This window comes from Anser anser (genome assembly GCF_964211835.1).
Source record: "Anser anser genome assembly, chromosome: 9".
In the NCBI taxonomy this organism is placed as follows: Eukaryota; Metazoa; Chordata; class Aves; order Anseriformes; family Anatidae; genus Anser; species Anser anser.
In genome coordinates, this window is record NC_139729.1 from 25,473,175 (window position 1) to 25,496,078 (window position 22,904).

Below are 22,904 nucleotides of genomic sequence, written 5' to 3' on the forward strand. Positions count from 1 at the left end.
TAGAAAAAAAAAAAAAAAAAAGCTTCAAAAAATTATTAAGTAAGCCTCTTAACAACTTTTAAGCAATATCTAGTATTAATTATTTAATCTTTTTTTTTTTTTTCTTTTTTTTCCACCAGGTGAGAAGAGAACAGCACACTTGCTCCGTGTATGTATGCCTTTTCACAAAACACCTTGGCACACAGGACCATGCTCTCAAAGCGAGCACAAGGTATGGTGCCTCTGCGGATGCAGATAGGCAGAAACCTTTTCTTAAAAGCCACTGGAGAGGTGGTGTGGCTTCGCCACATGTTATAGCACATCAGTAAATGGCTGGTAAAGGATCAAACCCAGGCCGAGTACAAGACGGATGTGCAAATGCTGCAGAGCACAGCCCAAATGCACACTCTGTAGGGTTGTGTTCTGGATGGGGGACACCGAGGCTCAGGTAACCTCCTGGGATCTTCTCATGCCCCAGCACAAGCTTTTGTTTTGTTTTACCCGGAGCAATTACCTACCCTTCGGATGAGGCATCATTCATCTCAGTCCTCCTGTGCTGCCGGGAGAAGCCTCCTGTCCCTTGCATTTTGGGGGGCCCTGAGGTGCTGGCGCTTTGCCCCCGATGCTCCTGTGCTGCCCCCGGTGCAGGCACCAGCTTGTGCTCAGAGTGGGGCCGAGGCAGCACGAACTGCTGGTTGCTGATGCACAGTCCGAGCCCATCGCACATCTTCAGGAGACCGCCCGAGGCAGAAAAGCTCCCGAGGTTTCCTGAGGAGAGGGAACAACATCAGCAAATGGTACAGCAGGACTGGCTGCTCACACAGCCAACGTTGGCAGGGCAGGCACCGAGCGGTGCAGGGTCTCGTGCCAAACAGCCCTGCTTCCCAGATTTCCTGTGAGCCGCACCAAACGAATCCCTCAAATACAACACATCCTGACAGTAGTAGCTAAGGTGGCACAGACCAGAGTAAACCTACTCTGTCACTGTTCCTTTTTGCTTCTTCTTTTGCATTTTTTTTCTCTGCTTCTATTGGGCTCTGCTCATAGCTGGGTGAACGTGCAGGGGGTAATCACACTTCAGCCATGAATGGGCACACATACTTCTTTGGTGCACCATCTAATCACCAGCACTATTGCTAGAGTTATTAATTCTGTCTGCAAAGGGTGGGGAAAGCACAGAACCACGGATCCTGTGCATTACTGCCATGATGCAAACTTAGATTTTGACATATATTGCTTTCTTTCCGGGATACTGCAAAGCATTGGTATCTTCTTTTCGAGTTGCATCTGTGCACTTACCACTGCAGGTCCATGTTGGTGAGATGCAGAAAACACTTGGCAGCTTGGTCTATCTCCTTGGCTCCACCTCTAGGAAAAGGAAAGTCTTCAAGTCCACATGCAAATTTTTTCACACTTCAACTGTCTGGCCCTATGCCATAGAGCTACCTTTGCTAGCACCGCTGAAGCCCTCTTTGATACTTGGCATGAGGTTCTCTCATCCTAATTCCTGCTAGGACAGATTGTACCAGAACACGTCATGGTTCCGTAGCTGCCCAAGAGGTGTCCTGTGGGTTGGAAGTCATCATCTAGGTCAGGATCAACGCTTATAAAAATCCTTGTATGGCACGGCCTGCACCACAGCTGCCTGGGTTGTACTCGATTATTTGATTTACTTACATGAACATGCACTTCTTTGTTAAATCTTTTTTAGAAGTATTGCCACAAAATAGTTCCTCCAAGAGTAATAAAGGAGTCTCAATATTTTTAAGTCTGTCAAAAAGACTTTGCCACACTATAAAATACAGGTGCCTTCAGGAATAAGCTTCTTGTTACCTGAAATAGTCCCTCAGTATACATAAATACGCAGTGCCCAGGCACTCTTTTTTTTTTGTGTAGTTCAAGATTTCACTCGTATAAAAACTACTATTTATGGCAATTCCATCAACTGTCATTTAACAGGGCTTGTTAAGTACACCAGTACGTGATTAGTCCCTCATGGGGAAGTCATGAGTTATGTCGAAATAAACGGTAACCAGCCAGTCAAACTACTTAGAGCAGGGAAGGAAATGCTGAGAAAGAGGAGCTGAGGATAGCAGGAACCATCAGCAGGACGAGCACCAGGTACACGACAAGAAACTTTACACCAGATGAGTTCCTTGCTGAGTTCACCTCCATCTGTCAGCTTCATTTGGGACCATGCTCCCTGATTCAAACTGATAGCAAGAATCTGAGTCAAATAAGTGAATATTTTTGCTAAATGTTGTCTGTCACATCATGTTACTCCACTTCGGCTTCTCCCCTGTATGTACTAACATGATGTGGTGTAACATAACATGATGCAGTCTGAGTGATTTAATGCGACATGACAGAAAAACATTGCTGCAGCTTTTGGAATAAACACCTGCTTTTAGCAGTTATTTTGTCTGCTGGAAGCAGTTTCTTAAAATATGTAACCTGGGTCCTACTAAAGTACATTGCCCTTTTCTGGTCATATAAGTCCAGTACTTTCCATAATATGTACTTTCTTCATTTTCTTTTATTCCAGAGGCCATGTTCCCACACAGGGTACATTTATGGCGTTATTTTATTTTTTTTTTCATTAGAAGGAAAAAAAAAAATTGCCTTACAAAAATCGAGGGAAAAGAAGCTAATCTAAACCATGAATGTAGAGATACATGGAAAAGAGTTCTTACTACAGAATGAAAACACTGGTTCTATTAACAGCAAATAATACATTTACCCACAGGTAATAATAATACAAGTAACAAAGTTTAGAAGACATGTTTTTCCTTCCAAAACTTCAGCAGAATATTATAAGTGAAAACTGGATAAAGATCATCTCTCTCTCCTTGGAGAGATACAGACATAGATAAGGCAAACATTTAACTGTTGATTTTGCATTTGCAAATGTAGGTTTTATGAATGGGAACATTTTTAATAAGAAAAGTCAAGGTTTGGGTGAGCCTTCCTTGAATTTTGGTTCATTATCCTTGACCTGACTGACAGAAATATTAACAGTGGGAAATGAAACTGCTGGTTTAGTTATTTAAAAAATAAAGTAGTTTATTCACATTGATTAATATTCTTTCTTTCCAAAAATCTATCCATCTGGGTGTGAATGCACGAAAGATAATTAAATCACAAACCATAGCTCTGTAATTCTCATTTGGAGGACCTTTGTCTCAAGCTAGAGGAGCTTTATCCTCCAAGGTCTCAGTACAGAAGTCTTTTCCCAAGCAGAGGGAAGCAGAAGGAAATTCTAGTGACTTTCAGCTCATTCGATGACAAAGTTCAAAACAGGTGCTTTTCAAAAAAAAACAATAACAAACTGGATCACCATTCAAAAGGAATAAAAGCTTTCCCGTGAAGTCAGAGAAGTGTTTCTGTAAGCTGGAGCTCACAGATGCATTTGCCGTGTTCTTTGTATACCTGGCACCTTTAGAAGAAAAGCCTACAACCACCACCACATACCTGGAAGGTTGCTACCAGCTGTCCTTGTTCCTTGCACAAAAAGACACCACCTTGAAATATTGATTGCGGCTCTAATGTTAAATTTCTCAGAGATATCACCAATGCAGGGCTGTGGTTGTGGCTTGAGAAGAGGAAAGGGTCTTTGGTGTTGCAGGGAGGGGGAAAACAGGCCGATTTCCCAAAATCTGTCCTCCCATCCAGGCTGTGCTGCTGTGGCACAGCACCCATTCCACCAGCACTGTGGTGGCCCTGGGGGACACCCTTGGGTCACCCCAGCTGAATAGTAAGAGCATGGTGCTCTGGTCAGGATGTGGAGTTATACAGGGATACAGGTTTAGAAAGCCAAATCCTGCAGCTTCCCCACATACGATGCACCTTTTGACCTTCAATAAAAATTAAACGTTCAGAGGAATAGAGGAAAGCAGATTTTAATTTATAGAAAGGAAGACACTGTTGCCTATATTTTTACAAAGGCCCTGAAGAGCTCCTTTACTATGTGATCCCGGCAAGTTGGCAATGTATTTTAATGTATTTATTTGATTATGCATTCATTCTTTCATTCATTCATCTATTCAGTCATTCATTCAGACACTTGTTCATTCATCCCTGTCCTTTTGCAGGAAGAGAACATAAGCCAGCAGTGGCATACTTCTTCACTGTCCTGATTTACAGCCGTGTCTCTGAGTTTGTATCAATAAATCTCTTTGGCCCTCTTCAATCCAACATTATCCCTCATTAATGACAGGGATTTAAAAAAAAGATTAAAAATTATATCAGATTATAGATAGATAGATAGATATGCATATTGGTTGCAGTGCTGTGATTAAAGTGCTGGATTGTTGGATTTTTTTATTATTTTTTTTATTTAAAACCTTTCATATTCGTGAATCTCTAGATCTTACGATTACTTTCACACACAATCCCTGACTTGTCATTAACTAGCCCAACGATTTCAGTATTGGAACTGAATGACGAGGTTCCCGGTGCTCTCCTGGTGCCTGTGGGTGCAAGGGGGAGCTCTGGTGAGCCTGGCGCTCACATTTGCCTTTACCGTCTCTGCTTTCCGACCTTTTGCTGTTTTCTGGCCCTGAGAAATATTTATTTAATAATCACCTTTCTGGAGGGGATGCCCGTGCGCTGGCTGCCAGTAGGCAGCTGCTGCATGGGCTGCACCTAGGATTGCCTCACCACCGCTGTGCACCTCTCTCAGCCCGAGCACATACATTTTATCTGCTCCTAAGTATGTCTTAAACACGGGAAGATTTTCTCTGAAGGGGACAGAAATGAAGGGGAACTACTCTTTCAGTCGGGATTACTCACACTGTAATAGCTGCTGGAAAAATTTTTCTCCCATATCTGTGAAATACCCTTAATTAATCTTCCAGACAACTTGCAACATAATTGTGTCCCTAAACTGTTAACCTTGAAAAATATTTGACAGTGTACTAACATCTCAGAAACTTGTTATCCCAGGGAATATAATAAATCCATAAATATCCTAGCTTCTCTCAAAAGTCCCAGAATAATTCTTCGTTGTCAGTCTTTTTTTTTTTTTTTCCCTTTAATTTTCTTTTTGACCTGGTGACAGGGGATGCAGAAGAGAAAGAGGACATGTTAAAAAATAATAGTAATAATAAAAGCACTTTGGGAAAAAAGAAAAAAGGTAGTTATATAACACTTAGTATTTCTTATAAAAAGGAGGTGTCCCTTTGTCCACCAAGGGTGTGTATTTCTCACCATTTCCATGCCTCAGAGGCACTGGAGGATAGAGCCACTCGATGGCACGATGTGCCATTTGCAGTCAGATCAGAACTGGTCCCTGGTAAACAAAAGCAACAACACTGCCATTCAAGTGGTGCAGAGCCATGCGAGGCTTGCCTGTAGTTGCAATTACTTCTTCATAAATAAACACCTCATATTCAAAAAGAATTACAATGCCATCTATGCTGACAGCGTGTTTAAATGACGTGTTCACTTTGGCTGAGAAAAATGAGAAATTTAAAATACATGCATTCTTCTGACATCAATGACCTTATTAAAGTCACAGAAATCCTGGATAACTGAATAACTTTAATTAAAGTTATTAAAATTTCTTCTATGATTTAGAAGCTCTGTTATTTTCAGCAGTCTGGCATAGACGGCTGTTGGTAACAGAGATGCTTCTCTTCCAGGCCTGTCTGCTGTTCTTACTGTGCTGCCATTTGAAATCATCAGGAAAAAATAATCATAAGCTTAAAAAAGCTAAGGCAGACAGGCTGTTTCAGATTATTTCAGTATGTGTGTTTGCTACAACAACTGAATTTTCCTGTTAAAATCATAGGCTGATTTTCCTCCTGAAAATCAGGTTATAAACAAAAGGATTAGACAGAGACAAACCCAGAGCGAGAGAGTTTAGAGCTGGGTTCAAACGTGCATGGGAAATTGGGGAAACTCTTTGGTCTGAGGCCCTCTATATTTTAATAATAATTGTTTTCCTAAATGTATATGTTCTTTATATATTTCTGTATCAGGGATTAACTATGTAGCTTAGCAGAAACCAGAAAAGGAGATCGTTATTTTACAATTTAATTTAGAGGAATTTGAAGGCTGACGATAGGCAGGGAAAGCAAGCACAGCTGCATTTCTTATAATTTTCCCATTAGAATATACTGCTGCTCCACACTGCTGCTCCCTTATTTTCAGTGTGTTTGTAGGTATTACTCTCATATTGGGATCCAGCAACCCAGAAAGCTTGAAAACTCTGTTTTTCGCTAAAGGAACATTTTCTCGCTTAGTTTGGATGTGCCTTCAGCTTTTATTTGCTAATTTTCATATAAAATGGTAAAACCATGCTGCTAAAATGACATTATTATACACTTGGGAACTTGCAGTGCATATACCAAAACCAAATCTCGATATATCGTGGGTACTTGTTAAACCTGGCCATCCTAGATGTGCTTCACAGTCTGGACTGCATTTTGCTTTAGAACAAATCTTCAAGATAGGAAAGAGCTTTCATCTCCACGGGACAAAGAGCTGAAGCTCAGAGGGGCTGAGTGTGCTCAAGGTCATTCTGGATATGCTTGGCACAACAGGGACATGGACCAGCATCTTCAAAGCCCGGGAAGCCCCAGCAGCCTCAGCCACATCCTTTGTGTGCTTTTCCTCCCAGACGCAATCGCTTTCTCTTCAATCCCTCTTAATGCCGGTTTTTAAGCCAGCCAACAGCTGAAACTTTTAAATGGTTTAAACTTTTCAACGGTTTAAACTTTTAAACTATCCGACATGTTAAAACATTTACCAGGAAAATAGGAGGGCTGTTTTGTCTAGTCTGAGCGTTTCCTCACCCGTGGTATTACATTTTGAAATGCCGGATTTCCTCTTTGAGGAAAAGATTTGTTCGACTCGCCTTTTATTGCATACCAAAACTCTTATAGGAGCTTTTCTACCTCTCCCTAAACACAGCAGAAGACTGAAGAGCTAAAAAAAAGCTTTTCAAATATTGGAATTAACATTGGCAGAACATATTTCATGTGGACATACTTCTGGGATCATAATATGAACTGTCACTGAATATTGGAAAGCTTGTGGGGGTATTTGTGAAATCCTTTTAGAACGTCAGCCATTTCCACAATAAGTGTAATTAGTGTTTGGTACCCTACTGTTCAATATTTTCACTTGGACAGTGACAACTCTGGTATCCAGTTGTGATATCCGGAGATATCTTTTCCAGATATTATCACTTTGACCGAAAATGAAATCATCTGACTTGAACGCATCTATTCCACGCTTGACTGCCAGTTATCTAATATAAGCTCAGAGGTCGCTAGCTGTTCATTCAGGCTTTTGCTAGATATTTTCAAATACATTTTTAAAGCATCAGATTTGTTTCCAAAAAATTAGCAACTTCCCTAAAACCTCTTATTTGCTTATTTTATTTTTTTTTTGCTCATTAAGTCAGCAATTTCATCATCAGTGCAAAACCAGTCATATCATTATGTTTACACCAGGACTACCATTGGCTCAGTGAGATGTTGGTCTGCATCACCAGCTCCTTTCCTAGAGATCTGGGTTTTTACACAGCATTTTGTTTGTCCTATGTGTTCCACAGCTGCATATTGAAGTAGCACAGCAAAGGCTTTGGGGATTTCCCAACAATAAAGTTAAAATCTCTTTCCTGGTTAGTATTCAGCAGCACTATAACATTTAGCAGACATTTTCCCTTCTCCCGGCTTTCAATAGAATGCATTTATCAGCATGGAGTAGCAATCAACATGTATTTGCTTGTGTATTTATATAAGTCAGCTGTATGCTTCCTCATTATTTGCAATTCTTCCTCTAAAAAACTTTGTTTTCCTTGTCTCCTTCATGGAAACTGTGGGTATATATAATGCGTGTATGGTTGTTTGTGGAAGGTACGTTCTGGTGTGTGTTGTGGTTTAACCTGGCAGGCAGCTAAGCACCACACAGCCATTCATTCACTCCCTTCCAGTGGGACGGGGGAGAAAATAGGGGAAAAAAGTAAAACTCATTAAAGACAGTCAAAAAGGAAAGAAAAGGGAAGAAAACAAACAAACAAACAAACAAAACATTTATTTCATCCCTAAATGTATTTGAAGTTCGCATTACAGCATTAGATTTTTTTTTTTTTGAAATTGCTTTAAGAGACTTGTTGATTGACAAGAATGGCGAGTCCTTGCAAATTCCTTGCAAAACGGTCATGAAAAGTAATTAGAAGACACAAGGCACTTAAAAACTTATTACAGCCTAAAATAAAACATAAAGTCTAAATCCTACTCCCTCATTCCACTTATACTATAATCCCCCAAGGTCACACCCGCAACCTTCTGAAACACACACAACTGCATTATAGACTTTAGAATTACAGTCACAGATTGGAGTGTTTTAATTTCACTGTAAAGGGAAGGGGGTCTCAAAAACGTCCATCTGACTGAAAAGAGTGAAAATATTGAAATAGTTTTTCCCTAAATGTGCATTTTTTGCATTTATTTTTCTTCCTATCTTATTTTATTGGTTAATCTTACTGAAAGGTTAAATGTAATGCTTCCATACTTATTATATCAAACAATAAAATTATTTTTTAAATAATATCTAATTCAGGAGTGGCACCTGCATAGCCCCCAATGTCTCCATTTTAATTGGCATTAACTGTCCCAGCTGATTTTCTGAAACAAAATCCATTGGCCTCTGTCAGTCAGAATTTTGAAAACTGGATGCCTGAGGTTTAAGAATGGAGCTTAAATATTCCTTAAAATCAGCTAGGAACCTTAACTGGTCTTTGGTTCGTGCCCTGACAACCCCAACTCGAGCTAAATTTTCCAAAGTAAACCTCAAAATAAAAACAAATTATTTTCCTGAGTAGGATAAAATATCTAAATTATATCATATTGTGGTTGTTATCATCATGTGATGATGACGTACTATCATCATCATTAGTGTCATTATTATCATTATTATTAATAATATTTATTATTATTGAGCTGCAGGAATAACCTTTTCTTTATATTCAATGGGATATCCCTCCTGGAGCTGCAGTTTGGGATTTCTGTTTTGTAAACCAAATACACCAAATAGAGTGAAACGGTGATGAGCTGGTGAAAGCTCTGTAAAATGACCCAAAATTGAATGGAATCATTCATGGTGCTTTCCTTGTTTGCTCATACATGTAGAATATGTGTAGCTCAGCTGAGCTAAAATTTTAAGATGACATCAAGAGTACTTGAGGCAAATGCTCTGAGGAGGGGAAGGACCACTTGGTGTGGTATGCAGGGCTCCAGCAAGGGTGAATGGGCTTGGAGGGGAAATTAATTGAATTTCACCAATAGTTGAATATTAAGAATAAATTATTCCCAGCAGCAAGATAAGCTAGGCTGAAATAGTCTCCCAAGAGAAGTAATAGAAGTGGTGCTATTTAACATAGTTGATGCTAGATTTGGCAAACCACTAGAAACATACCATGGAGAACAATTTTACATCTGCAGAGAAGTGGAGAGGACAACCTAAAACAAAGTATGCGACTCCTAACCTTTCTATAATTGCATGTGCGCATTTGCAGGTAGTGCAGTTAAGTTCCCCACAATATAGCACTGCGTTCTCTACATATACACACAGTAGATCATAATGGGTACAGAGATTTAATGAAACATTATAATTAAATTTTTATTCTCTCTTCTTTTAGATGTGGAAAATTCCTCCATACCAAGTGATGTTAAAAAAAAAAAAAAGTATATTTGTTTAAAATTTCTCAAGAAATGCTTTTCCACAGAGGCCAACATTATAATTAAAACTACTTAATCTGATCCCTTGAGATATTTCCATACATATTTCCTATCCCAAGGCAATCTGAAATATAAATTCATTCAAAGCGAATCTGTCAGGAGGAATGGTGTTCCCGATCGGAGCCCAGCAGGACAGGCTGGGTCAGCTCCAGCAGTGCCAGCTCCATGGTATTGGTGAAAATGGGCTGCAAAACGGGCAGTGTAGCATTGCGGGGGTCAGCAGCCTGGGGGAGGTGTCTCAGGCTCTGCCAAGATATTCAGAGACTAAAGAATAGTGGAATTAAGTCTGGCCTTTATTAAATCCCCAGTACTGGCCTTTTAATGTGATCAACCTGTTTCCTCAATTATCTAAATCTTGGTTAGTCTAGTCACATTGTATTTCTGTGCTAATACAAAAATTGCAAGACACAGCTGAAGCTGTGCAGTCTCGTTTCTCCTGGCATTGCAAACCACTTAGAAAATGTTTCTTAGTGGTTCTAACAATGAAACAGAATTCTCTTATTCACTCATTTTAGGCTGACTTCGTTAGTGACTTTCCACTGCAGCATCTTTCTTAGTGAAGTCAATGATTATATTTCCACTCTAATAGCTACCTTGCAAGTCTCTATATGGTGCTGTGGCCAGGCAAAGTTTTCTTGGGGCAAGGAGGGTGGCAGTCTCAGCACCCCGACCTCTTTGTCCAAAAAGCAGGAGGAATATATCCTCCAACACTTCTCTGTGAACCATGCACCAACCCCTGTAACAGCCTGGTTGCCTCACCAGCATCTGGTGCCCTGAGGAGATGAAAGTTTAACTTGGTCATCTGCCAGAGAAGATGCCTTTCTAACTCTCCAGACAGACCAAGCACATAGGATCCCCAGGGATGGGAACACACAGCTGGAGGGAAGAGGGCGATGCTTTGGCCTATAGGCAGACTCAGAGTGAATAGTTCAAAATTCAGTTAAGATTAAGAGAAATTAAAAGGCAGTAGAGAAGTGCACAACAAACTACTAAGTGACAGTATTATTCCTGAAAAGGAGGTGCAGAAACCTTGAAGCTTTTCCTTTTCAAATCAAAACTCCCACAGTCTTCAAGTGAGGCCAGGGGCAATCCTTCAGTCCTGGTAAATTACATTACTCCTATTAATATTAACTCATGAACTTTGGAATGCCTGAAGACCCAATCTACATAGACTTTTTTTATATTTTTGAATAATAAATATAAATGATGTGTATATCATAAATCTTTCCCAGACAAAATGAATTATTGCAGCTTGGTACCAGCAAGTATCAGACTTGCTTCTGTCAACCTTGGCAGGGTTCTGTCCTTGCACTGGAGGACGTTCCAAGAGAACAGAGCTCCTGAGCTGCTCCAAAAGGATTACAGGAGCTGATGGAGTAATAAGAAATTTCCCAAAAGCTGAAAACGTCCAGAGATTTACCACCATGCTGTATACAAAGGAAAGTAAACAAACATGGCTTCATTACACAGCTCACTACACTCAGCAACTGATATGCAGTCCCTATTCCCTGGCCACATACAGTATCTCATCAGTGAGTTCTGTCCAGGAACGCCAATAAAATAAGAATGTATGTTGCCAAAGTGAAGTTTTAAGAGTTACAACTTTAAATTTCCTATTAGGGATAAGGTAAGATTTATGGATGATATACTGATTTATAGATATGTTTAGACAGTAAGTATTTTTGGCTTTAGGCTGGAATCAGAAAGCTTGGTGTAAAGAAAGATTTTTAAAGGTTTTGTGGAACGTAAAATAAATCCAACTTATACTTTCAAAGAGCCCTCTGGCTGTATAAAAGATGATGACAGTGACAGTGAAAAAAAAATTTGCTTATATCTACAATGCTCCATTATTTTCTCATTAACTTGAGTTTTAAAGGGAATCATATTAGTGCCTCCAGAGGATAAGCTATATAAACAAGAGCTACAAATTTATCTGTGCATTAAAATGAATGCTATGGTAACAGGTTTGATTGCTTTGGAGGCGATTTAAAAACCTAAAGGGTGTATTATCCTGACATAATCTCACCCTTGGGTCCCTATATATGTTATATCTCATACCTCTAATCCTGTGGGATGGTGCCTAGCTAATAATATCCCCTCTGCCTTTGTCTGGTTTGTTCTACTGCAACTGAAATGTGCCTCATTCTACTTCAAACAACATGTAGGTTAAATAATCTTACTGCCATCACTCTGAACCATTAGTTTATTCCTGGCGAAGGTGTAAAGATTTATTTCCTTGGGCATTAGGTACAATTTCCTCAGCAACAGCATAGTGCAGCGCGCAGGACTCGGTGGAGCAGGGAAACCTCCATCCTTTGAGGTGTTCAGGACCTGGCGAGGCAGAGCAGAGCCGTCTGCTGTGTACCTGTTGTAGGCATTCAGTGCCTCAACTTCACAGCCTGCTTTCTCCAGTCTTATCAAAGGACACATAAATAGTTGCAAAGCATCCTGACACAGTTTCCCCTTTGGCCACATTTTGGTGTCCTGTGTCTCGCCCAGGTCTTTCCCAGCCCACCAGGGCATGGGCACAGCTCAGCTCTACACTGCCTTTCCAAGTGCCTGGGAGCGACCGAAGTGAGGATGGTCTTCCATCAGGGTGTGGAGTCGTTGTTGTAAATCCTTCTTTTCAAGTCCTATGGATGAGAATTTACTGGAAAGATTAGGATGGCTTTAGACTACATCAAGAACTTTCAGGTCCTCACAGCAGATGAAATTTCTGTATCTGCTGAGGGATCCTCTGTGCATTGACCTGTAGACGGCTGTGGTGGATCAGTGCATGGATATGGCCACTGCACACCAGAAGAGCATGCAGATGCAGAGACAGGACCCAATTCCTTGCATAGTGGATGATGTACTGGCTGAAAGACACACATCCAGTTATCCATAACACAATGATCTTGGAAGCTGAAGGTATTTTCCGTTCTTCAGGCCTGAACCTTTCAGGAGCCAATCACCTCTTAGAAGCCTCTCATATCTTACAAAAGTTGAAGGAAATCAACATGTCAGTACACTCGCTCCATGCCTTGAATTAATCAAGAAAGTGGCAACAGCTGTTTTTCCAATTATTTTTTTTTCCACTCACTCACAGCTCTCCTTACACTGTTTATTGCAACACTATTATTCCCTATTAGTCATTTTGCTATATAAACTGCAACATGCTGACAGTGTAGAGTGATTTACGGACGGAGACAGTGATACCTTATTAAGAGAAAATGACCTTGCTTTCGAATGCCGAAGTCAGCTCCTAAGGGCTAGCAAAGACTCTTTAATGTCCCAGTCAGCTGCTGCATGGTATTTATATACTGTTCCTGGTATAAATTGCCTCTGAACATGCCTTCACCTGTCAGTTCTGTCGAGATATTTTTGAATGTCATAAACTCCTACATCTTTAAGCCAGGTGTTGAAAGAATCCCTATTATTATCACTACATTGTCAACGACAACAACAGTTAATAAGTGATGATAGGGATATAAATGCCTGGTTCCTGTGTACAGCTTGTCATTTGCAGTCAAATCTAACAGTGGTAGAGGAGACTTCAGGAGTCAATTCTGGAAAAAAATGTGCCTTCTGAGGAATGGCTCTGTAAAAAGGCATCCATGTTTAATTCTGCTTAATCTCTTCTAACTTAAATGTGCTCCGCTCTTTGAAAAATAAGTGCGAGCCTGTGAACACATCCACGTGTGTACTAAGGGCAGTTTAAGTGGGGAGAGGATGGGGCTCGTGTGGTGCTAGCCACGTCCTGCTTCTGTGAGTCTTTGACTTTGAATCACAGACCAGAGGCCAAATCTAAATAGATATTAAAAAATAAAATAAAATAAAATAAAATAAAATAAAATAAAATAAAATAAAATAAAATAAAATAAAATAAAATAAAATAAAATAAAATAAAATAAAATAAAATAAAATAGAGGTAGTCTATATACATGCAGCCACGTCTCTGAACAGAGTATCACGTTATTCCAGTGCTATGTTGCATTGTGATTTATTTCTTCTCTATTTTGTATAGGTTAAATTTGGGAAGACTGATATTTCTCTCAGTAGATTGTTCATAGCAGTAATTTTTTCACCTCTCATGTAAAAAAAAATATAAATACAGACATGAAAGGGAATTGCCTATCATGCCTGTACAGTACATGTCCTTGTGTTTTGCCTTATGCTTCTGGCTAGGTTTCATAGGTCTGTTAAACAGCTTTGGCAGGAAATCTCTTTCCCTTATATATACTGTGTATATTTTGCCTCTTACAACATATTAAATAGCCCATGTAAGAAAAGTACATGAAATATTGATACTGTACCAGGAATGAAAGTGTAGGGGGAACAGACAGAATATTGCATGACATGGTAAAGCAACCACATGGTTCAGTTAGATGCATGGATAAATAGCTCTGTAAGAAATCCTGTGGTTTGCTGCTTGCTGCATATAAAGTCAGTCTCAGGTGCCTTCTTGCTCACTGTGGTTATCTTTTCCAGTTTTCAGTTTTTGAGCATAAGCTGATAGCAAAGCTTCTACAAATTATTTAAGTGAGAAGTTCAGCTCTGTCTTTAAATGGGAAATGTAATTCCTTGCCTGTTGTAAATCCAAGGGACAGGGAGAGCCAGCCTTCCCAGCTTCATTTTGATCTCTCTTTGCAGGACGCACTGGCTGAGTTTTCAGCATTTTTTTCTTTTCAATCAATCATCCCTTTCAGCGGGAGGGGTGCCTTTGTTTTCCACATCACTCTGAATTTTGCGTCATCAGCTAATTTCATTGTCTTGCATAAAATTAACTTATCCTGATTTTTTTCAGGGCTTTGTAACTCAACATTGCCTCCATCTGACCATCAGTAAATCTCCAAGCAGAGCCCAAAGCTGGAGAAGGCACTAATTCTGCACCGTGAAAAACCATTAACAGTTACGTACAGGCCTCCCACTTCCAGAATTTAGCTTTTTTCTACCTCTTTGGTGTTTCTTATTTTGTGGACAAGGGACAGAGCCTACTGTACCCTGCAGCCCAGGCTTTGTGCTTTGTTTTGTGTTAACCTCATGTTATCAGCTCTTTTCCTTTGACTGAAGTCAAATATCAAACTGAAAATCACTACTTCATCTACCATAGCGTGAGTCAGTGGAAGAAAAAAAAAAAAAAAAAAAGAAAAACAACATCACAACACTTTACAGTTCTTAGGAAATAATTGGGTAATGCTATAGCAGGACCTCCTAAGAAAATCATGGTAACAGGCTGTCATAGACTTTCAAAGCAGAAAGGGAAAATTGTTTCACTAGAGCCTTTAAACTGTTGTATCTGCAGACTTCAGGTGAACAAATTGCATGTGGGCAGCAAGGAATAAATCAAGTACTTACATAAATTTTTTCCTCTGTATTGTTCCTGTCCCAAGCTCTACAATTTTTGCATATAATTTTGAGCATTTCAAAATTTGAAGTTATTTTTATCCTCTAAGAAGTAGCTTCTACATAAAGAGTGGTTGCTAATGTATTATAAACCAGGATTAGCTTAATTAGGGACTTCACAAGAAAGTAATGACTATTTAAGCCCTGAAAACAAGCTAATTATTTTGTATCACATTGTTGCTAACACCGTCCTCAGCTCTCTTTAGGTGAATGTTCACAAAGATGTATGGCAGACATGCTAATTACCAGATTTCTTGCAATCACTTTACCAATTTTTTATAACATATTTAAGTTCCCTTTTTATGCAACACTTCCTATATATATACATTGCTACTCAGGTTAATTGACAGCATGATTCAGTGCTTTCTGTAAGATTACATCACCGTCAAACTTGCTGGTAGAGTAGCACAAGATCCAACAGTGATTTTTCCTCAGCACTCTGCTGAATATCTCATTATTTTTGCCACATATTTTCACATATTCCTTTTATTTATATTACTTTCAAACAATCCAGTCAAAAACGTGAAATAAATCCAAATGGATAAGTACAATCTGGAGGTCCGAAGCAGCACCTGAACCCCCTTCTGAAGCACCTCTTCTTCATAGTCCTTATCCTGCAATTCCACCACCACAGCACTGTGGTTGGAGCTCATGATGCACACAGTTAGGAGTGGAAAGCCCATACAATCTGCATGTTTAATATGACACAACGTAAGGTGATCTGATGGCTCCTTTCTGTAACTAATGTGTTTAAAAGCATAAGGAATATCTAGCATTTAGTTCTAATCTATGCTTTCCCCTTTTCTGGATATGATAGTTGCCTTTTCTTTAAAATCATGACTTTTTAATTATTTTTTTATTATTTTTATTTTTTATTTAGCTTCCTCTGTGCTTACTTTTCATATTCAATGTTCCATCATAGTTACAGGCCCTCACATGATCTTTTCTTCTTCCTTCAGTATTTTTCACTTGCATACATATGCATCGCATACATATTCCAGGATCCCACTGGTGTATTTGCAATTAATGACACAATTTATCCTGACACACAAACTCTTACAAAGTGCCTATAAATGATTCCTGATGAGATAGCTGGTTTTCATAAAAGAGCATTGGAACTGAAGCAGATGAATTCTCAGCTCTACTTTGAACTGGCACATTGGCTCTGCTTCATCTGAAATTTCCCATTGTGTTAGTCAATCTAAATCCCTGCAAACTTGCCTTCTAAACAAGGAATATTATGATAAATTCAGAGATATATAATGTAAAAGTATGCAATTTCAATAAATGTAAATACATCTATCTTAAATGGAATAATGCAGGCATCTGTATTCTGCTTCAGACCAAATGGCTGACAGAAAATGATTACACTATTATTAACTATCTACATAGTTTCTGCTGCTAGGTATTGTCAATACAAAACTATTAAGCTTCATTAGAGAGCTGGTGCCTTAAAAGAGTCCATCTGAATGTCCTAGATGAAGGCCCCTTCAATAAGGACTGATAGCATTGCAGTTTTGCAGCATCCCTGTTCTGGCTTTGTTTCCATCTTGAATTTCCCATGGTGTCATCTTATCTAATCACCGCTTGGCAATGCCGGCTCCATAAGAAATCTTCCATAGAAAATGAGAGTTCATACATCTGTCTCCTGCTGAAAATGCTCATGAATAATGGCATGTCGCAGCACTAGTCAGTAAGAAGCAAAGAGCAATTCCAACTCGCTCTGAAAGGCAGAAGGCTCTGAAGGAACAGAAATCCGATTCTTATTTTAATTTCGTGTCAGGGGCATCCTCAGGTCTAGATTGTCCCAAGCTCTTGAAGGAATATTAAGGGGGAAGTCACAAAGAAATCTTTTTTTTTTCTCCCCAGAGCAACAGCCAGACAAAAACTATACCTTTTGTGGCTGGTTAAGTGCAGGGACAGCCCCTCTTTTATATTCCCAAAGCAAAGCTCCGAAGGTGAGAGCGTCTGAGCACTCCCTGGTGAAATTCAAACCTGCCTGCAAGGGCTGGGCTGGGGCTAGGAAGCTGTGTGTATACATGTGTTTGTGTGTGTCTGTGTGTGTGTATGCGTGCGTGTGTGCATACAAATGCCAGTGTGTAAGCAGGAGCTCCATGCACACGCCTGACAGTCATATTTTCTTCTTCTGACATTCCCATCAACTGCGTGCCATCATCATTTATTACTGTCATAACTGGATGCTTATTAATTTTATGTTCAATACTTTGATCATAAAATGAATCCCAGCCTCCATTTATAATAACTCTAATCACCACCTTCTCGTAAACCCAGCTCCACACACTGGGCATCCCTGGCAGCCCACCTTGGCTACAGACCCTTACACGCTCCAGGCTGATGAAACAATTTTTTTTTAAGTCTCTTATTGACATTGTGATCCCAAGAGCTCAGTATGAGTTAAATATTTGCTTATTTTAATTGTATGTTTCACTTGCTAGAAGCAATTTCTGTATTATATTACTAGTACAATATTCTGCAGTGTGGAACTCTCTCTAATAAGGAATCAAATTCAATCAGACGTCAGAACTATTCACGTGAATGACTACCATTATTTGATATCATCTGTAATGCAATAAACTGTTTGATATAATAAGGTTATATTAGGGATAAGCATAACCTATTTGTTATCCATCATTGGAATCACACAAAAGCGGTGATCAAAATTAATTACATTTTAGGGTATGTCTGAATTACAGCTAAATAAAACAAACAACAACAAAAACCAGTTTAAATGTATTTTTGAGAGAAAGAATGGATGTGATGCTATGCTCTTATTTGCAAAATAGATTTCTTTTTTCTTTTTTTTTTTTTTTTTTTTACAAAACTGTGTTTGTCATCAAGAGCATTTGTTCACTGCCTAAATGTCTTGCATTACAAGTTGCAGCAGTGGCTGGCTACATAATATGACCTTTCAAAGAAATATTACGTGTTATGAAAAATATTGCATCAGTTCTCAAAATAGAAAACTGAAAAGACTTTATGAAAATAAAAGCATTTCCAAGTCAAATATTTTATATGAAGTGTTACCCATGGGAGCTTTTTCACAAATATCTAAATACAGCTTTTGGGGAATGCCCATAATTACTGTATTACATATTCTTAAACTTGGTAAACTGATTCCTGGACCTGAAAATAAAACAATTTGGGCTTCTCTGAGTAATACATAAATAATAATACATGTAATAAAACATGTTCACATTTGATGACAGTAAAAACTTTCGCACATAAGTAACTTCTACATCTTTAAAAAGTTCACTGGGAATGGCTTTTATCTTAAAGCTCAGTTGCACCCCTTGAAGGGTGTACCCCCTGCAAGGGGTCAAATGTACCACACAAAGAAGGTAATCCTGCAGGGCGATGGAGATAGATATCTATGAAATATAGATGGAGTTTATCTAAGGGATGCTGTCTGAGGTATCAGAAAGTGAGCCAGGGAATGGGATGTTCGGCCTTGGAGGCAACTTGTGAGCACATTGAGTGAGCACATTGCAGTCTTATGGGAGTGGAAGAAAAAATAAGAAAGGAGAAAGCAGAAACAGAGGTCAAGTCTTCTGGCCCCAGAGGAGGACTAGGTATAGCCTGGGCAGTACTGAAAGAACACCTGAAGAAAGGAAAGGGAACTCGTTGTGCACAGAACAAGAGTAACTTTAAAAGGAAATCCTCTCTTCTCATCAATAAAAGGGTTTTGTGTGTGCAGCCAGCCCAGACGTCCACGGGGAAGCTGTGGGAGCTGATGGACGGGAACAGGAGGTGGCTTCCAGGAGCAGCCTCCAGCACTGGGTGAGCTGCCCAGGGCACGGATCTCACGGCACAGCTCCCACGGCACGGCTTTGCTCTGGCCCGGCCTCTCCTGCTGTGCTCCTCTGCAGTGTGGGCGCGGGAGAAGGGTCTGTGCTCTGTGCCCACACCTCACCAAGCTCGCTCAGGGTGATGCTCTAATTCAGCATCAGAAATATTTCTCCAGTAATACCAGGCACCACAGTTGTACTGACGCTGACACTACATTGATCTAAAAGCCATAAATACTATTGGTGGTATATGGGAAATATTTGGGGATTTATGAGCTAATCACAATATCTCTGAAATAACCATAGGATTTATCAAATGGTTTCTAACCTGTTTTGTGAAAGGCTCTTCGACTACTTAGTGTTTTCGCCTGTTATTGCTTCACATCTAAGACCTGTGGCTCTCTTAAAACTTGTTTTCAGACAAAATTTATTGATCCTACTTCTATTTCTTTATTGAGTTATCTTAGGCACATTCAAAACAGAGGAAAAAAGTCTCCTCGTTCTATTGACAGCTTATAAGAGTTCAAAATCCAGTTACGTAGCTTTGTTGGATTGTGTCCTGCTAGACTTTGTAATAACCCTGGCCTCCCTCTTTCAAATCTCCACAGTTTAACGATTATCTTCCAGGTCGGTGTGGATAATCCTACTGCAGATGCTGGGATTCTCTGATCATATAAAATGTTAAGGTTTCTTATTAAATCTTAAATATATATACATACATATATATATATATATATATATAAAACCAGGGTCATACATTAGGGAGAATTCCAGAAATTTTAAGAAACTTTAAAAGCTATTAAAACAAACAAACAAACAAACAAAATAGCTCTTGGCAACTAGCAAGATTCATGCTATGTTTTCTTACAATTCTGTTTTATACATATATGGACTTTAAAACCCATTTATTCACTTTAGTGACTTGAATAACCCAGGGCATGATTTATAATGATTTGTCATCTAGGATTAGATTTTAAAAAGTTTAATTAATTTTTCATTAACCACAGTTAATGATGGGTTTGTTAACCATCCTGAGGTGAAGCCAAGAGCTATTAGCTATATTAAGGGACAGTTTCAAGAAAATCACTCCTTTTAAAATCCCCAAGATGAGTTATAATGTTTTTCCCCCTTTCTGAAAACAGTATTAAAGTATACAGATATATTAAAGTCTGTCCAGAAGATTGGCTTTGAGGAAAATTGATCATGTAATAAATTTACTCACCAATTTTTGCACTAATCACAATCAGATCTAACTCATTGAAGATTACTCTGAAGAAATTAGCTTCATGAAAGGAGTGATCTAGAGAGGGTAACTATTTGGAGGAACCTATTTGCTGCCACTAGTCTTCTGCCAGTTATCACAGCTGAATATCTTACTGAAACAGAAGTTAGGGTTTAAACTGGAAATTGAAATTGAAAACATAATCTAATTGAAAAATTACTTTGTCTTGCTCTATGCCCCTTGCTGTACGGGAAGGCTGATCACCACTGTGGTCACTGCACTGTGATCTATGACTCAGAGAGTGTACAAAAGAATGAGAAATATGTATGAACAATTAATAGGTAATAATTTAGAAAGAAAGAAAGAGAAAGAAAGAAAGAAAGAAAGAAAGAAAGAAAGAAAGAAAGAAAGAAAGAAAGAAAGAAAGAAAGAAAGAAAGAAAGAAGAGAAGGAAAGAAGAAAGAAAGAAAGAAAGAAAGAAAGAAAGAAAGAAAGAAAGAAAGAAAGAAAGAAAGAAAGAAAGAAAGAAAGAAAGAAAGAAAGAAAGAAAGAAAGAAAGAAAGAAAGAAAGAAAGAAAGAAAGAAAGAAAGAAAGAAAGAAAGAGAAAGAAAGAAAAAATGATTTTTCTAGAACATATCCTTCTGGTTTTCAAAAAGGATTACATTAAAAATAAAATCAAAATCTTCAAAAGTAACTGTCTATACATAGACTGCCACAAGCTGAATAGTCCTGAAGCTTATTTTTAATGGGTGGGAGGGACAGGCCTATTGAAAGTGATGAGAAATGTGACTGCTCAGTACCCTAAGCCTTCAAGCATTTAAAACTCTTTTATCCTCAATTTTTGTAAATTTTGACCAGAATCTAAATTCATTGGAAATGAACATAACTTTAAAAAAAAATAAGTTCCATTCTAAACTGCAATAAAATTTCAACTTCCCTCATGAGCACATATGGGTAAAGTTGGAAAAGCAATTTTCCGTGGCTTAAAATGTTTTAATTAGCCCTTCTTTCATTTTTAATGTCATCATAACATGCATAACACAACCCCAAAATGTTAGCAGGTCAAACTGAAAGTTGTTTAAAAATTTAAATGGAAAAAAAAAAAAAAAAAAAAAAGGCACTAAAAATATTTTCATATTCAGAGACCCTTTTCCCCTTTTTTTCCTAAAGGAAATTTTGGTGAGCTTGGCATGAACTTAATGCAGTACCAAGTTCTTCCATCTGAATTTTGGAGGAAATTCAGACCAAAGCAAGGCAGAGGGCCCACACATCAACACATGGTAAAGCCAAACTCCAGACATGGCCAGCTGGGCTAACTCACACCTGGGGCTTGGGTTTGCAGCTCCGCGATGGTTCTCCGCGAGTACTTCAGGCATGTCTGAGTAGGCAGCACCGACCAAAAAGAGGCATCATCCAACCTTGGGAAATGCACCTGTGAGCACAGTGAATCTTTAATCTGACCCAGAAAGGCATTTGGGAAAACAAAGAAGATATGCAGCAAAATCTGGATGCACGGTGGCCTTACAGTTGGTATAAATTTCTCTGCACGAGGATGACCTAAAGACACATTTACAGCTCAGTCCATATGCCATCTCCCTGTCCAAGTCCATTTTGGAAGGGGATATTTCCCTGAGAGCAAGAACATACACTTTAAAGAGAAGCATAAGGCCCTCTAAATGTCTAGCCTAAGGCAATCTGTTTCCTTTCACAGGACTGCTCTTGAAGCAGGCCCACAAGGACCGTTCCTCAACACTTCCCATTGGCGCCGCAGTGATAGGGGCACAGTTCTCACCCCAGATCCGTGCAGAGATCCCAGAAATGCTGGCAGCCACCACGGCCCCGTCCCAGCCCCACTCCCACACGTCTCAGCAAGCTGCCCAGCCTCTCCTCCTGCACAAATGGAAACCTGCAGCCACACACCCATCCTGCACAGGAGGCTCCTGGGAACCCAACCGCAAAAAATGTATTTGTTTCCTTGGGACAAACTCATTTAAGCCAATTTCACGTAACTGATGCTTAGATTTTCAGCTGAAACATCCCGCTAGGTACTTTCCAATTCTACCACAATGAATAAACGTACCTCCAACTTCACTTTGATTTTTGACCTGATAAAATAAATATATGTGTTAGGTTATTATAAATAATAATATTTGAGCATAGAAAATACATGGTTTGCACCTTATAGCCCTTCAATGCATGGCCACTTTTACACATATGTGACTGTGTGGCTGAGGATGATGCGTGGAAGAAGCAGAAACAAAGCCGCAGCAGTTACCACAACCCTGGCCTGTCTTACCATCCCTATACTTGATATTACAGCCTTAATCACACTCTTTTAAGGCACTACTTTGGCAGAGTAGAGGTATTGATAAGACTATGCAATATTAGAACAGTCTCAGTGATCTGTCTTATGAAAATTATAGGCTTTTATCCCTCCTGTTAGCAATAGTAGGTGTCTGTCTATCATTCGTTAATCAGTCTCTGCTGGATACTAGAGTGGAAAGAAAGAAATCGCAGATTTCACAGCTAAGCAGAAATGTGGGGAAGCAAGTGTAGATGAAGCCTCCTGGGAACACAGTGTGCTCTCGCAGACCTGGGAGGGGAATGTAGGGCACATCGTCTGCAAGAGCCACGGATCTTAGACCTGCATGTAGCCTCTCAGGTCACTTTCTCCACATTTCCCCTTATCTCTGCAAACCACAGCTTACATAACCCAGCGTGAGTTTTTTCCAGTGCAGACTAGTGAAGTCCCACACCTCTGA

The 22,904-nt window shown here is 39.3% G+C and overlaps 1 protein-coding gene across 7 annotated transcripts in view; it reads right to left on the minus strand.

The window, feature by feature from the left end:
* LOC310903899 (uncharacterized protein) overlaps positions 1-22,904 on the minus strand; it is a gene marked incomplete at its 5' end in the record, with an annotated part of 39,894 nt that overhangs the window by 4,552 nt on the left and 12,438 nt on the right. For 3 of the 7 annotated variants that reach the window (XR_014587909.1, XR_014587910.1, XR_014587911.1), the window contains 2 exons: positions 498-747; positions 1,279-1,347. Coding sequence is in view for 1 of the 7 variants with exons in the window: in XM_083847949.1 (XP_083704075.1) it covers positions 642-747; positions 1,279-1,347 (175 nt within the window). Of the gene's footprint in view, positions 1-4; positions 12,703-21,463; positions 22,546-22,904 lie in introns of those variants that run through there. The other 4 variants (XR_014587913.1, XR_014587914.1, XR_014587912.1 and 1 more) reach the window with 4 other exon arrangements.